The following is a 14,859-nucleotide window of genomic DNA, read 5'->3' as shown; positions in this document are numbered from 1 at the left end:
AAGCCAAAGGGGACCAACCCTCCTCCCTGGGCCACAGAAACCCTCAGGCCATGGACAGCCCAGTGAGGTGCCAGTGCTCACCCACAGCTGCTGGGGAGGCTCTGTCTGGAGCAGACAGAGGAGCAGGCTCATGAGAGGGACGGCTGGTCCCACTGGGCTTTCCTCCCTTCACCACACCTAGGCCAGGGCCTTGTATCCAGAACCCCCGCTGCTCTGTCGTCCTGCACCTCATCAGCTCAGGGGTCCAGCATTCCTCCTGTAGGCTTGATTTGAGGGCCTTCCTGTCCTGTGGCCTCAGCTAGGACCCTCCTGCCCAGTATGGGGCAGGTAAGAGGACATTAGGTCTGAGTACAGCCATAGCCTGGGGTTCAAAAGGCTGAAGGTTCACAGGGGAGCCTTCACATTGGAAGCCTTCAAAGAACCTGCTCATAGAACCAGGGCCTTGCTCCTCAGATCTGCAGCCAAGCCCGTCCACAGGCTCTTCCTCTGACGTGCCCCAAGCTCCTGTCATCTCGCCCACCTTCCGCAGTACCTGGATGTTATGGCTACCACCTGAAAGAGGGGGCTGTGAATCCCTGACTGCCCAGAAAGTGGAGAATGGCTACCGGAACTTTAAGAGAAGACAGGAAAGGGTCTGAGAGCAGACCAGACCTAAGGAAACAAGCTCTGAAGCCACTTCCTCTTAAAGCCAGTCTCTAGCCAGCAGGGTTTGGGGGCACTGGACCATGTTAGGGGTCCTGGAAGACAGGTCTTGGGAACATCCATGGTCCACTGCCCCCAAACCCTGCTCCCACCTCAGTGAGTGTCCCGGCCCAGCTATCCACATTGTCTACCAGACTCGGCCCACTCTCCACCTCCATCCTGCCAGCATCTGAAGCCCAGTCCTCCCTAAACCATGGTAACTTGGCACACGGGGGTGACTGTACCACTGCTCCCTGCCCCCAGCTCCTTCATCTATCTCAGGGCATGCGATACAACAGCACCGTCTGCACCCTTCTGTGATCCCTGTCACTTAGGGAAGCACAAAGTCGTCACAACCAAGTGAGAAGGGCCATCTGCTAAGCACCTACCATGCGTCGTCTACTCAGAGGGGAAACTCAGACACAATCACAGAGCCATGAGGGCTGAGGCCTGAGATCAGGTCTGATTTTAGCACAGTGAGGAGGCCTCAGAAAAGTCCCCAAACTCTTGGTGACTGTCCAACACCGCAGTGGACAACTCTGGGCACAGGAAAACCCGAAATTGAGACACGCAGGCTGCCCAAACAGGAACCAGGAGTGTCGGTGGCACCGGGACTTGGGCAGAAGGTGCAGAGCCCACGGCACAGACCCAAGGGTAATCCTCCTGTCCCTCCCTTCCCCAGGAAACTCCCAAGACGCTCCATGTGGAAAGAGGGGAGGAGAGATCTTCAAGAAAGCTGCTGAAAGGAAGCATGGGCAAAAACAAAAGCTCAGACACCGTGAGAAAATGAGGGGCCGGAAGGGTCTGCCCACGGATTACACACTAGTCAAGGGGGCTAGAGAGATGGCTCAGCAGCTAACAGCACTTGGTGATCTTCCAGAGGACCCGGGTTCAATTCCAGATACCCACGAGGTGGCTAAAAACCTTCTGTAACTCCAGTCCTGGGGGATCCAGCGCCCTCTTCCGGCCTCTGCAGGCAGCAGGCACACACAATGCAGAGACATACAAGGGAGGCAAAACACCCACACACACTTTTTATTTTTAATTTAACTAGTAAAAGGCTCTGGTCACATCGGCGTCCCACTGCTACCTTGGGGAGGTCAGTAACAGCTCCCCGCTCTCATTCTTCTCTTAATCTAGGGGGAGAGGGGTGTGTAGACGATACCCAGCAGAAGAGAGTAAGCTGGGGCTGGAGAGATGGCTCAGTGGTTAAGAGCACTGACTGCTCTTCCAAAGGTCCTGAGTTCAATTCCCAGCAACCACATGGTGGCTCGCAACCATCTGTAATGAGATCTGGTGCCCTCTTCTGGCCTGCAAGGACACATGCATGCAGAACACTGTATACACAATAAATAAATAAATCTTAAAAAAAAAAAAGAGAGAGAGAGAGAGAGAGTAAGCTGACCAATGACACCCCCCCCCTTAATTACAACTAGGGGCTCATGGTCCCATGTAGTCGGGGAGGAACCTGAGTGAGGCTCAGACACACAGCTGCAGAGCCCACTGGGACCTGAGCCAGTGAGTCCTATGCAAGCGTGCCCATTTGAACCACATTATACCGTGCCTCAATCAATTCTGCTACCACTACAGGTGGCTCTCCTGTCCCTGCTCTGCAGAAACTGGGCAAATTATGTAAGTTCTCCAGAGGTTACCTAGTTTCCATGTTTCATTAAATCCAAGACACCGCAGTTTTAGATGCACTGTTCATTTAAGTGCCCCAAGAACGGAAAGGTGCTATCAGCTAAGTTTAACACACACCGTCAAGTGTACAACACACACCAATCTGAAATGTCAACATGCAAAAGGAAAAGGGTGTTTCCAAATCTGGCCTGAGTGTAGCGGGGTTGGGGATCCAGTGTTCCTTATCCTGTGTGTACCAACGGCGGTCGACGACTCCATTCATACTTGTGCACGAGCATGCACACATACATACATACACACACACACACACACACACACACACACACACACACACACACACACACATTCTCAGTGTCCCCTATCACTGTTGCTGTAAGAGCCTTCAAGCCTTTGCTAATAACTGGTACAGCGGCACAGATAACTACACAAAGATGTGCCGGCCAAGCCCGCCTTGCAGACAAGGACCTTGCTCCACCACATGGCCGTCACCTCAAGGTTATTACCCTGAATTGCCAGGCAGAAGTTGTTCTGACCACCACCCACTGTACCAGCCAAGTCAGGCCGTCTGGCTGCACTTCAGTGGAGCTGCAGAGCTCAAAGTGGCCAAGCTAGACAAGCAGGTACATCTGGCTCCCTGGAAGACTACCAAGGACAGTCGCCTAATGTGGCCAGTGGCTGCACAGCCTGCACCTTTTAGTCTGGCCCCTCTCCAGACTTCCTGCGGCCTCTGCAGCTATCTCAAGCCGCAGCATTGTAATAAGGCGGATTGTGGGCTGCTGGGCAGACAGTACTGCTCCAAGTGAGCCTTTACCCCGGGAACAGGTGCAGGCACAGACAGATCGCCCCTGAGTGAGGGGTGGTCTGGCGGAGGAACAGAGGGCCGCTCTCCCTTGTACACTACCGCAGCCTGTGTAGAGCTAGGCGGAGCGGGCAGCCTCGGAGAGCAAGGACCAAACGCAGCCCCACACCAAGCCCCTGGAGGGAAGGCTGTCACCTCAGAATGTGCTCTGCATCTCATTCACAGATTGCCACGCAGGCGCCAGTCACTTGGACCTCCAGGCTGATGTGCAGAGACCAAGCTGGTTTCTTTAAAAATGAAGGCAATGGGCAAGGACGCTGCTTCTCCTGCACAGATCCTCAGGAGGTGGCATACCCCCGACCCTACCTGATTTCCTGTTTCATCAAGACAATACCTGCTAGCCACCCTGTTGGGGACTGATGATCCCGAGAGAAAGCTGGGGAAGCGTGCAGGGTTTTCACTGCCAGCACCTACAGTCACCAGGCATTGCTGAGAGCGGGCAGGCATGCCTGGGAGGCAGGCACTTGTGGTGCCCTCACGCCGAAGCTGAGGAAGCTGAGGCAGAGAATCCAACAGTCTACCTCAAGCCGTGAGGGATGGAGCCAAGAGCCAGGTCTATCTATACTCAGATGTTCTCAGGCTCCCAAACCTATTTTTTCTACCTAAGCAAACAGGCCCTGGGGAGGTGGGTGTGTGAGGAGCAGGAACAGGCTGGGTTGACACAGGCATTTCTCTCAGGGAAACCAGTGAGCAGAAACAAAGGGAAAACTTCTATGCTCTCCTGCCTGAACACAGGGACTTAGATTGGGAACCAGGGGCAGACACATACATACATACATACATACATACACACACACACACACACACACACACACACACACACACACACACACACACACACCCCTACCTTTGGCTCTAACCCCTTTCCACTCCAGCGAGCTGGGCTACCAAGTGTGGGTTCTCTTTTTATGACTCCAGGCCTGGGCGTGGGGGCAGGGGACAAGATGACCAGAGAACACCCTGCCTTCTCCCACACCCTAGTTAACAGCCTAGTCCACGGAACAGTCACCAGGCCTTCCAGGACTGCACAGCGACGTGCTGGTTTTTGTTTTTTCTTCTGGTTTTTATTTTCAAAGAGGAAGACATCGCAGAGGTGAAGAGCATGCGCTGCTCTTCTAGAGGACCTGAATTTGGATTCCTAGCACCCACGTCAGGTGCTCACAGTTGCCTGCCAGTTGCAAGCACTTGCACTCAAGTGTACATGCATGTGCACACCCACTTAAAGAAAAAACTCGGGGCTGGAGAGCTGGCTCAATGGTTCCCAGCACCCATGTCAGGTGGCTTACAACTGTCTGTAACTCCAACTCCAGGGGAATCAGATGGGCACCTGCACTCACATGCATACACCCCCACACAGATACACATACCTACACATAACTAATAATAATAATAAACCTTAAAAACAAAACAAAAAATACTTAAAAATTTTTTTTTTTCAAGACAAGGTCTCTTTGTGTAGTCCTGGCTGTCCTGGAACTAGTTCTGTACACCAGGCTGGCCCCGAACTCATAGACATCCATCTGCCTCTGCCTCCTGAGTGCTGGGATCAAAGGTGTGCACCATCACCACGTGGCTTTAAAAAACTTTTAAAGATAAGGCTCCCACAGACAAAGACACAGATCTTAGTAACTGTCTGTCTTAGGGTTTCTATTGTTGTGAGGAGACACCGTGACCATGGCAATTCTTATAAAGAAAACAATTAATGGGGATGGCTCATTTACAGTTTCAGAGGTTCAGTCCATTATCATCATGGCAGGGAGCATGTCAGCATGCAGGCAGACATGGTGCTGGAGCTGAGAGTCCTTACATCTTGATTCAGAGGAGGCAACAGGAAGTCAACTGGCTGTCACACTGAGAGAAGCTTGAGAAGAGACCTCAAAGCTCGCCCCCACAGTGACACACTTCCTCGACAAGGCCATACCTCCTAATAGTGCTACTCCCTTGGGGGGCATTTTCTTTCAAACCACCACACTGTCAGATCTCTGTTTTCATTTGAATAATGTCGACCCGGCTGGGAAATAACTCGCTTGTCTGAGAAGACAATGCCAGTTGAATCACTTACATCTCTGACCAGCAAGGGAGCATCTCCTCTCTGCTAAAGAAGTCAAGTGAAGGGTGAGACATGTGGCCATCACTAGAGCCTACCTGCCGGACGACGCTGAGCTGGAGGTCATACAGACAGCTATGGCTCTGGGCCACTGTAGAGGGCCCTGACCTCCAACTGACCCTTCCAGGATACACACATCCCTGGCTGTTGCTTTTGCCCCATCGACCCCTTCCTAGGTCACTGGAAAAAGTGAGAAAGGGAACAACAGTCTCCCCTGGTACCCATGAAGGTTCTGAGAATCCACATTCTTGCTCCTTAACAAAACTGTAGGATCCTGAGTAAGGTTGGTTGGGCCACCCAGAATCCACCAGTTTTAATGGGCACGTGTGAACTGGCTGATGCTAAATCCATGTAGCTAAGAGTAGTATGATGAGGCCCTAGACACTTGGTAGTGACTGCTATGTGCCGACACCTGGCATGAGAAAAATGAGACTTCCAAGCCCAGGCTTTGGAGAGCATAATCTGACCCCCACTGTAGCCTCTGGAGCAGGCTGCTTTGAAATGAGGTCAAGTTAAAAGCTGCCAACAGTCCTGCCCAGGAGAAACAGCCACTCACTCATTCCAGCCACTGGGAACTCAAATGGCAGGCACCCTAACTCTTAGTCACACCCACACTGGGAAAATGGATGAGGAGAGGTATCTAAAACACATACTTTGAACCCCAGATAGAGATGAACCCCAAAGCTGTGTGAAGGCCTCTCTGGGATCCTTAAGGGATAGGTGCCCTGAATTATGTGGCCAACAGTAGACAGGTAGAGGGAAGTCTAGGGCACCTGGGGCCAGACAGGCTCTGCAGAGAGATGGAGACAGCCAAAGAAGACGTCAGCGTGTGGACTACTTAGTGGGTCTTGTAACTGGTCCTGCCCCACCTGATAGGAGCTGACCTGGATGAACCAGGAAATGGGCTCCAAGCAGCTATCTGCTCCAAGACACAGCTACCGGCGTTCAGCAGCAAGGCTTCTACTGGTTTCAGTTGTGTGGTGGAAAACACATGATTTGCAACCATCCACAGTCACGTGGACAGGCTTATCTGACCAGACTCAGGCTGAGGGCAGGAAGCTCAGAGCAGCATCAGTCACACAGACATCTCTCTTCCCCCAGAGATGCCATTTACCCCTCAACTCCAAGGACTGCAAGACAGCAGAGCCATGTCAGGCGTCCTGGGCAGCGATTTCTAGTGTCCAGGCCACCGCTGCTCTCACCCTATGCCCCTGCCGCCTGGCAGCGGTACCGCAGAGCTCATTCCCCTGCTCTGTCTCCGTGCACACACAGCTAAAGCCTGCAACCCTGCTGGACGCACCGTGCTAGACAGGCCGCACACTTCGGGGCCTCTACAACTGCTGTTCCCTCTGCCTGTTCCTCTTCTGTCACGACGTCCCTTCTCAGCAATGACTTCCCTGGCCACTGTGTTGAAAACCCGGCCCCCTCCTCCCTGCTTGCTCTCCAGCCTGTCTCACAGGCTGCCTGACTTCTGGCTGGTCCTGCCTCACTCCTGTAACGTAGCTCCACACCGCAGCAAGGATTCACATCCATTTCATTCACCGACAAGAGCCCCGACACTGCACACAGAAGCTGGCTTCAAAAACCAGATACCCAAGTTTCTATAGAATGAATGAACGAAGCAGCACTTGCCCTGTGCCGGTCATTGTGGGAAAAGTGCTCTGCCCTGAAACGCCACCCGACAGAGGAGACTGCCATCCAGGAAAGAAGATCACCATGCCCAGGGAAATGCCAGTCGGGCATGACGGAACAGTACACCCAGCTGGTCAGGGCAGGACCCCATTCATCTAGCAGTGATACCTGAGCGGCCTTCCTCATTTCACGGCCAGTGATTTGATGCCATAAAGACCTAGTTACTGAGCCAAGAGCCTGCAGAGCTGACCCGGGCCAAAAGGACTACCAGCCCAGGGTCCTGTGTACCTGGTGAGGCCAGGGCACTAGACTCACTAACGCCGGATGGTGGGCCAGGCAAGGAATCTTCCTTTGAAACACAAACCCTGTGCCAGCAGACAGCACGGGCCAGAGGGTAGAGTGGAACTCTCTGCCTAGGCTGTCCACCCCCTCCCAGAGATGCCCACCCACCTGCAATCTCATGGGAAATTCTCCCAGCCCAGCTCCTCCTGACCCTCACCTAAAATAAATACACTCAAGTAAAACCCTGAAATCCTCAAGGCAAGCTTCACTGTGGAGAAACCAGAGCCACACCAGGCTACCAAGAGGGACTGCCAGCCCCTGAAAACGAGGTACCTGGTCAGCACCACCACCAGACTGGGAAGGACGGAGGAGTGAGCTGTGACAGCCCTCAGGGAAGAGCTCAAGAGAAAGAGCCTCCCCGGACAGCAAGAGGCCGGGAGGTGCCAGCTTGCTTTAGGCCTGGCACAGGCAGTCAGAGGGAACCTCCCCTGCCCCCATGAAACGCCCTGTCGAGCCCCCCAAAAGACGGCTCAAACCACTGCGGTCCCTAACTTCAGCCTTTCCTCCTTCCCTGGCTAAAAGACCTTTCCAAGGACAGGCTCCCGGCAGTCTGGGGGCAAAGGTCAGACCTTCCAGCTGGCTTACCTGGCCTGGCGACTGAACCATCCCTGCCCTGAAGCCCAGTCTTATCTCTCAGGTTTCCCTTGTCATTTACTCTGATCCCGACACCTAAACCCAGAACCCAAATTCCCGAGTGGTTTCCACCAGACAGCCAACCCAACCAAGCTGTGTGGCTTACATGCGCCCGCCCGCCCCACATTCTTCACCAGCTTCCCCCACTTCCACAGGTCACTCTGTACTCGCCCTCAAAAGCACCCACAGGAACTGGCCCAAGCGTTCCAGATAGTTGGGCAGTGTCCGATTAGACCCAGGAACTCAAGGTCCCGGGGAGGACAAGGATGTGCCCCACATATAAAGTTCCCTAGGCATTTAACCCTGCATTTCCTGAGAGGCCAATGAGCAGGTTAAGGTCTGGGTCACTGTCGCAGTACCAGAACCTGGGGTGGGGGCGGGGGCTGAAACCTGAGATCTCAGCTAGTGGAGGTGGGTGGAGGAGATAGCCCAATAGCCAAAGTCTTTGCGGCTGTAAAACCCTCCCCATTGAGCCTCCTTTCCCTAGCAATCAAAGAAACCATCTTTCACCTGGGGGGGGGGGAGGGCCCTCGAAATTGCCCCAGGGAATGAGGGAAAGCAAGCAATTATCACCTGCCTCCCGCTCTGTGAAGGGAGGGAGGCAGAGGTTTACAGAGATCACCAGGAACCAGTGCAACCTGGGGCCCAACCCCAAAGGAATGTGAGAACCAGGCACAAGGCAGGACGCCGCTCCCCCCCCCCCCCATCCCTCTGGCTCCTTTGAGGGGGCCTATAAATCAATGAACACTGGCGAGTGTCTCGGAGTCCGGGGACAAGTCATTTCTAGCTCTTTTGGGGAAAAGCAGGACCAGAGGCAGGAATGGAGAGGCGTGACAAATGGTACGGATTACGGTCTAGGGCCCTGTTGGAACCAGGTTTACAGAGGCCCTGGGAGACACTTGTCGCAGCAGAGAAGCAGTTGTGTCAACAACTTGCACCGAGGTGGACTGTGGGCTTTTACTGAACTTGAGGACCTAAGCGGGCAGCCTGCGCACACCTCCACCCATAGCAGCATCTCGCTGAGGGGAAGCAGGTCCTGCCTCAAAACCCTTAACTGGCTGGCTTTATCTTCTGACCCCTCAGATACCCCGAGAAAGAGGAGCAGCAGGAAAGCGGCTCCGCGCAGTCGCCATCACCTACGGAAAAACTTCGCCACACACAGCTCCCTAGAGAAGCAGCCCAGCCAAGAGCAGGGCGCTGATGTGTGTGTTGGGGGTAGGCGGGGTGGGGTGGGGGCTGACAAGCGCCCTTCCCAACCCCACCAAATCCCCCTAAAACACTTCTGGAAACAGCGCCGCAGGGAGCGCGGCCACCCACCTTGGGCACCGAACTGGTTCTGCTCACGCTCCCACCTGGGCGCTGGGCAGAGGGCCCGGGGCGGACAGAGGGGTCGGTGGCTTCGCCTCTGAGCCCCCGCCAGACAGCGCAGGTACCCCGATCTCCCTGATCGGCGTGGAGAGGGGTGGACGCGACCGACGGATCCTCCAACTTCCCGGGTCCAGGCCAGGTGCGTCCCGAGACCGCCGCTTACCTGGCATCCGGGAGCCGGCGGGGTGTGCATCCCCCGACCGGCCGCAGGTCGGGCCGCTGCAGATGGACTAGAAGCCAGGCGCTTGTGGAGCCGGGTCGGGCGGGGCGCGCGGGGACCCAGCCAGCACCGTGCTCCGAAAACAATCCGGGCGGCGCGCTGCTCCGCACCAGTTGAAGCCGCCGGTCCCGCCTCCGCCCGCACCGGTTGCCGGGAGACCCGCGTGGGCCGAAGGGGCTCTTTGTATCAAAGCTGCCGTGACATCACGAGGCGCCCGTGCTCCCGAGGCTCTGGCGGCGGGGCCTCCGTGCAGGGGGCGGGTCCTGAGGCCCGGGCGGCTTGGGAACCCGAGACGCGGGGGCGGGGCCCAGGTAGCCCCGCCCACCCAAGGTAAGGGGCAGGTGGCGGAGGCGGCGTCCGCCAATGGCCTCCGGGTCGGCGCCTGGGTGGGTGGAGCTCGCCCGGGCGCGCCGCGGCTGCAGCCCCGGGTGGAGGCGGGTGGAGGGTGATCAAAGAAGTCCGGAGTTTGCGCTTACTCTCCCGCCGGCTCCGAAGCAGTGTCACTGATGTCACTGCTGGGCGAGATTCAGGCCGCACTGCCCGGCTCGAGCTCACGGACGGAAAGTCTGCCAAACCCTGCCCCAGCCTACCACCGGCTGGAGTCTGATCTGTTTAGGCTCAGTCCTACCTACAACTTTTCTCTCTTCACGCCAAGCGAAAGCTAGCCATAGTTCGTCCAGCACCGAGATACAAGTGGCAACAAGAACTGGAGAACACAGCAAAAGGGAGTGGGGGGGGCTTACATCGGAAACGCCATCGCGCCATCGCGCTCAGGCCTTCACATCGTTCAGGGTTTAAACAAGGCGGGAATGTTAGGACTAAAAGCCAAGCAGCAAAACGTTAAGAAGGAAGTTTCCCTTCAACTTCGTAGTGTTTCACGTAACTGGAGAAAGCAGATTACTCTCCTGACAGGCCTCAAGCCACCTGCCGAGTTCTTACTGCTCTACAAAGTGACACAAGCACTTGGGTATGGTTAGTATGGGCAGGGTGGCCTCACATCACATCACACACACACACACACACACACACACACACACACCTTTCTGCTGCTTGCCCACGTGCTCTGTCAGTGGTTCTCAATCTCTGGGTCGCCACTGAACGACCCTTTCACAGAAGTCACATATCAGATATTTACATTATGATTCATAACGGTAGCAGCAATAATTTTATGGTTGGGGTGGGGTCACCCCAACGGGAGGGACTGTGTTACAGGGACGCAGCATTAGGAAGGTTGAGGACCACTGCTCTAACCCTTTGCTCTCAGCTCACACACACACACACACACACACACACACACACACACACTGTGTGCCTTGCAGTAAATCCCGTTCTCCGTTACCTGCTCAAAGCCCACAGAGTTGCAGGTTTGCCTGGACAGCCTTAGCGGGAGAGTTCTGTGAGAGGGGGAAGTTCCTGCTAAGGTCTGTGAGAGGGGGAAATTCCATCCCCTGAGGCCTTCTCTAAATTAATGTCTTGTAGTTTCTGTATGACCTTTGGAACTGTGTGCAGACACCACGGCTGTTTCTCACGCTGTCTCTGTTTAAGTCCCTCACAGTCCTGGATACACAGAGTCAATGAGCTGTGTCTTGGCTTTGGAGGAAGGCAGGCCTGGGTTTGGGTCCTGTTTGTCAGCTCTTTGTCCTGGGAGTTTCCGTTACCTTTCTGAGACTCGGTTGAAAGAAGGGAACACCACATTCCACCTCCTGGCACACTGACTGTTAAGCCCTAGGCAAAGGCAGGACTCTCAAATGCTTGCGTGTTGGCCCTGGGACCTGAGCTCAGCGGCCTCCAGTGGTTTGGGATGTGGCTGAGTCCAGGTGATCTACCCTGGCTTCTCTTTGCTTCCAAGGCCCGCAGTCTGGACTACTCCAGAGAGCAGGACCCAAGGCGATCATTCCTTCTGGGACTCTGCTGCCATTCAACCAACACAGCGGGGAAAATTTACCTGGCGAGCCCCTCCTAGTTCACCCCAAGCCAGGAAACCCAGCCATGGCTTTTAAAATGTTTTAAATGTTAAGCATACACTCTTTTCTGATTTTTTTTTTCTTGGATAACATGTTTAAGACCTTTATGGAGTGGGTGATGTCAGTGGGGCCCTCTTTATTTTTCTCACAGGAAGTGGGTTAGGTTATTTGTCCTGAAAACCAAAGTGAGTTAGTTGGACATGGTAGTTTCTGCCAGTAACCCCAACAGAGTCTGAGGCCAGGGGATTGCCATGAGTTTGAAGGTAGTCTGTGCTACAAAATGAGACTTTCTCTCAACAACAACAAAAACAAAAAGCCAAGTGATAACGGTGCTCAGACGCACTGAACATTGCTACCGCCTTCTGTTACCAGCAGGAAGTTGCCCAATGTGCTGGAGCCTCAGTGTCTTCCTCTATAAAATAGAGATAAGACACTTCCTCTTTCAGGTGTGAGATTTGGATGAAACAACGAAGTACCTGTCGAATGCAACGCTTGTCATACCAACATTCCATCACCCCATATTAACATGCTGACAGCCCCCATGACCCGGGAGCTCCCGGCAGCTGTCTAACTTGGTGTTAGGGGTGTGGGCCCCAGAACCAAGGGCCATGGCTTAAAGACCTGAGCGAATTGTATTTAACTCATCTACACACTCTAGAGAACACCAGTAAGGCATTTGACATTTCAGGATTTAAGAGGTAACAGCAATGGGCATTTTAGATTAGACCGGTAATTTTAAACTTGTTTGTTTGGTTGGTTTGGTTTTTCAAGAAGGCATTTTTTTTCTTTTTCTGACGGTCCTGGAACTTGCTCTGTAGACCATACTGGCCTCAGACTCAGAGATCTGCCTTCCTAGTGCTGAGATTAAAGGCATATGCCACCACTGCCCAGCAATTCTACACATTATTAAATGTTGGGAAGCTCAAAATAAAACCAAACAGTTCTTAGCATGGGGCCTGGGACATAAGGCACTCGGTAAATAGAAGTCATTGCTAACTAACTATATGAGGGGTTAAGAGCCAAGAAGCTTCAGGCCACCTGAGAAACTTCCCTGCAGGAAGATTTAACATGCTCCCTGGGCAATCAGGAGCAGGGGGGCTCCAGAGCAGGGTCAGCATGCCAGGGGACACCCGGTGCAGACGCCAATGTGATTAGGGCCTCCACCAGAATTTACGACCTTGGGAAAGCGGAAAATAGGTCTGTGGTCGAGAATCTTTCCTGCCCCATAAAACTCCAAGCCCCATTCACCCAGGTGCACAGTCTCCACTCCCTGATGGTTCTGATTAAAGAATAATTGTGCAGAGGGGTTCCTCACCTCCACTAACCCACATCTAACTCTATCCTTCCGGCAAGGGGTTGAGAGGAGAACATGGAGGAACAGAAAGGACTTGGGGGGAGTTACCACTATCTTCCAGGAGAGGCCTGGCACCTGCCAGCAGGGTTCAGGGGACCAATGATGTTGAGGTCGAGGTGGTAACCAGACTGAGTAACTTCCAGGACTGAATAACATGTGGGAACCCAAGAGTTCGGGGCAAATCTCTGTGTCCCTGGGCCAAAGGGGGTTAAAGTTGTGATGCACTGTGTAAGCCCAGCAACTGGGAGGTAGAAGCAGGAGGATAAAGAGTTCAAGGTCATCCTCAGCTAGATCGTGAAGGGGTGTACCCTAACTCAAAAAAATCAAACAAACATAAAGAAACTATAACAAAACAAAACAACCCACAACAACAACAAGACACCTATAATGCCAGGAATGGAGGGGGGTGCCTATCGCTCCAATTTGTGGAGTTTAAGACCAGCCTGTGCTATGTGATACCGTCTCAAAACAATAACAGCAACAAAGCCCAGGATGGTGGTGCAGAGGCTTGTGATCTCTCGGTGTTCGATGCCAGCCTGGTTTATGTAGGAGTTCTAGGCCAGCCAAGGTAGCACCATGAGACTGTCTCAAACAGAACAAAAACAAAGACAATCAAACAACACCAAAGCCCCACAAATAACAAAAGACTGCAGGAATTAACAGAAAAGAACTGACAATGTGGCACCACTGGAAGATATCTTGTCAAGTATGCCCAAAGCCCTGGGTTCAATACCCAGCACTGGGTACCCAAGAGAGTACCCAAGAGTGAGTTAGCGGGGAAATACATTCTGCTCCTGAGCAGAGTACCCTGCCCCTGTCCTTGAGGCTGGGGACATCAGGTGTCTTCAGTTAGCATTCCCTCGTCCCTTACGTATGGCTGTGTTTTATCTATTGCGGAGTCAAACTGTATTAAGGTGGGAAACTGTGCATCAGTAGCTCCTGGACTCTTCTGCCCTTTTATGGGCAGAGAGACTGAGGCTCAGAGAGGGCTGGGGTCCCGATGCTGCTTGCCAGTCAGAGCCCTCGCCTTCCTGCTCTGCTTTTCCACCTGGCTAGCCCAGCAGACTGAGTCTCCTAAGGGATCTGACTGACTGACTGACTTCCTTCCTTCTTTTTCTTTTTCTTTTTTTTTCTTTTTTCTCCAGACAGGGTTTCTCTGTGGCTGTCCTGGAACTCTCTCTGTAGACCAGGTTGGCCTCGAACTCACAGAGATCTGCCTGCCTCTACCTCCGAGTGCTGGGGTTAAAGGCGTGCACCACCACTGCCCGGCCTGACTTTCTTTTTGAGGAGAAAAAACCAACATTCAAACCAAATCCTGTTCCAGACAATTCTTCCGGAGAATGTATCCAAGAATAACTTTTGGATGGCCCAGCCACTCTGAACGATTGATTCTGTCATGGGACCGACTTTCCTGTCGGGCTGGACACACCATACTCCTATGAAGTTGGATGCCAGAGTTGGTAGAAGCTGGCAGAGAACATACCAGTGAGCAGGAGTCCTGCCCTCCCGAATCACATGGCTTGGGTGGTATAGATGAAGAGAGGATGGTCAGTTCGGGTCAGTATGTTCCTCCTCTCCTAGAACCACGTTTTCTCCGCTGCCAGCACCCAGCAGGAAAGGGGCACATTATTACTTGGTGTTAACATTACCCAAGCATCTGATGCCTGCCAACCTTAGCTGAGCGAGCAGAGAGCAGCTGAGGGCTGACAGCAGATAGAAAACAGCCAACTACGTCTGGCCTCAGGGAGTGGAGGGTGGGGGGTGGCGATGGGTGTCTCACACTTGGTTCTTTGAACCTCCCTGGGTTCAGTGGAGACCCTGCCTGAGAGAGGAATCCTCTAAGCAACTGCTAAGAGGGAGAGTCGCTCCATGGTTAAGAGTGCATACTGCTCTCGCAGAGGTCCCCAGTTCAGTTCCCAGCACCCACAGCAGGAAGTTTACAACTATCTCTAACTCTAGCTCCGGGGCTCCGATGCCCTCTTCTAGACTCACATGTACATATCCACACACAGATACATATACGCATAATTTTAAAATTAAAAGAAGCCCTGCTTCACC

General features: G+C 53.6%; 1 protein-coding gene across 5 annotated transcripts in view; it reads right to left on the bottom strand.

Moving 5' to 3' along the window:
• The window catches only part of Rab11fip4 (RAB11 family interacting protein 4), a 113,675-nt gene that overhangs the window by 32,256 nt on the left and 66,560 nt on the right, over positions 1-14,859 (bottom strand). Inside the window, exon 1 of one of the 5 annotated variants that reach the window (XM_015996274.3) lies at positions 9,427-9,682. The exons of 2 other annotated variants lie outside the window; for them this stretch is intronic. In XM_015996274.3, the coding sequence (XP_015851760.1) occupies positions 9,427-9,456 (30 nt within the window). In that variant the 5' untranslated portion in view covers positions 9,457-9,682. Of the gene's footprint in view, positions 1-9,212; positions 9,365-9,426; positions 9,683-14,859 lie in introns of those variants that run through there. 2 more of the 5 variants (XM_076542973.1, XM_076542974.1) reach the window with 2 other exon arrangements.

This window comes from Peromyscus maniculatus, chromosome 8 (genome assembly GCF_049852395.1).
Source record: "Peromyscus maniculatus bairdii isolate BWxNUB_F1_BW_parent chromosome 8, HU_Pman_BW_mat_3.1, whole genome shotgun sequence".
NCBI classification, from domain to species: Eukaryota; Metazoa; Chordata; class Mammalia; order Rodentia; family Cricetidae; genus Peromyscus; species Peromyscus maniculatus.
Note: the sequence above shows the minus strand (reverse complement) of the source record. Positions and strands in the feature narration are given on the sequence as shown.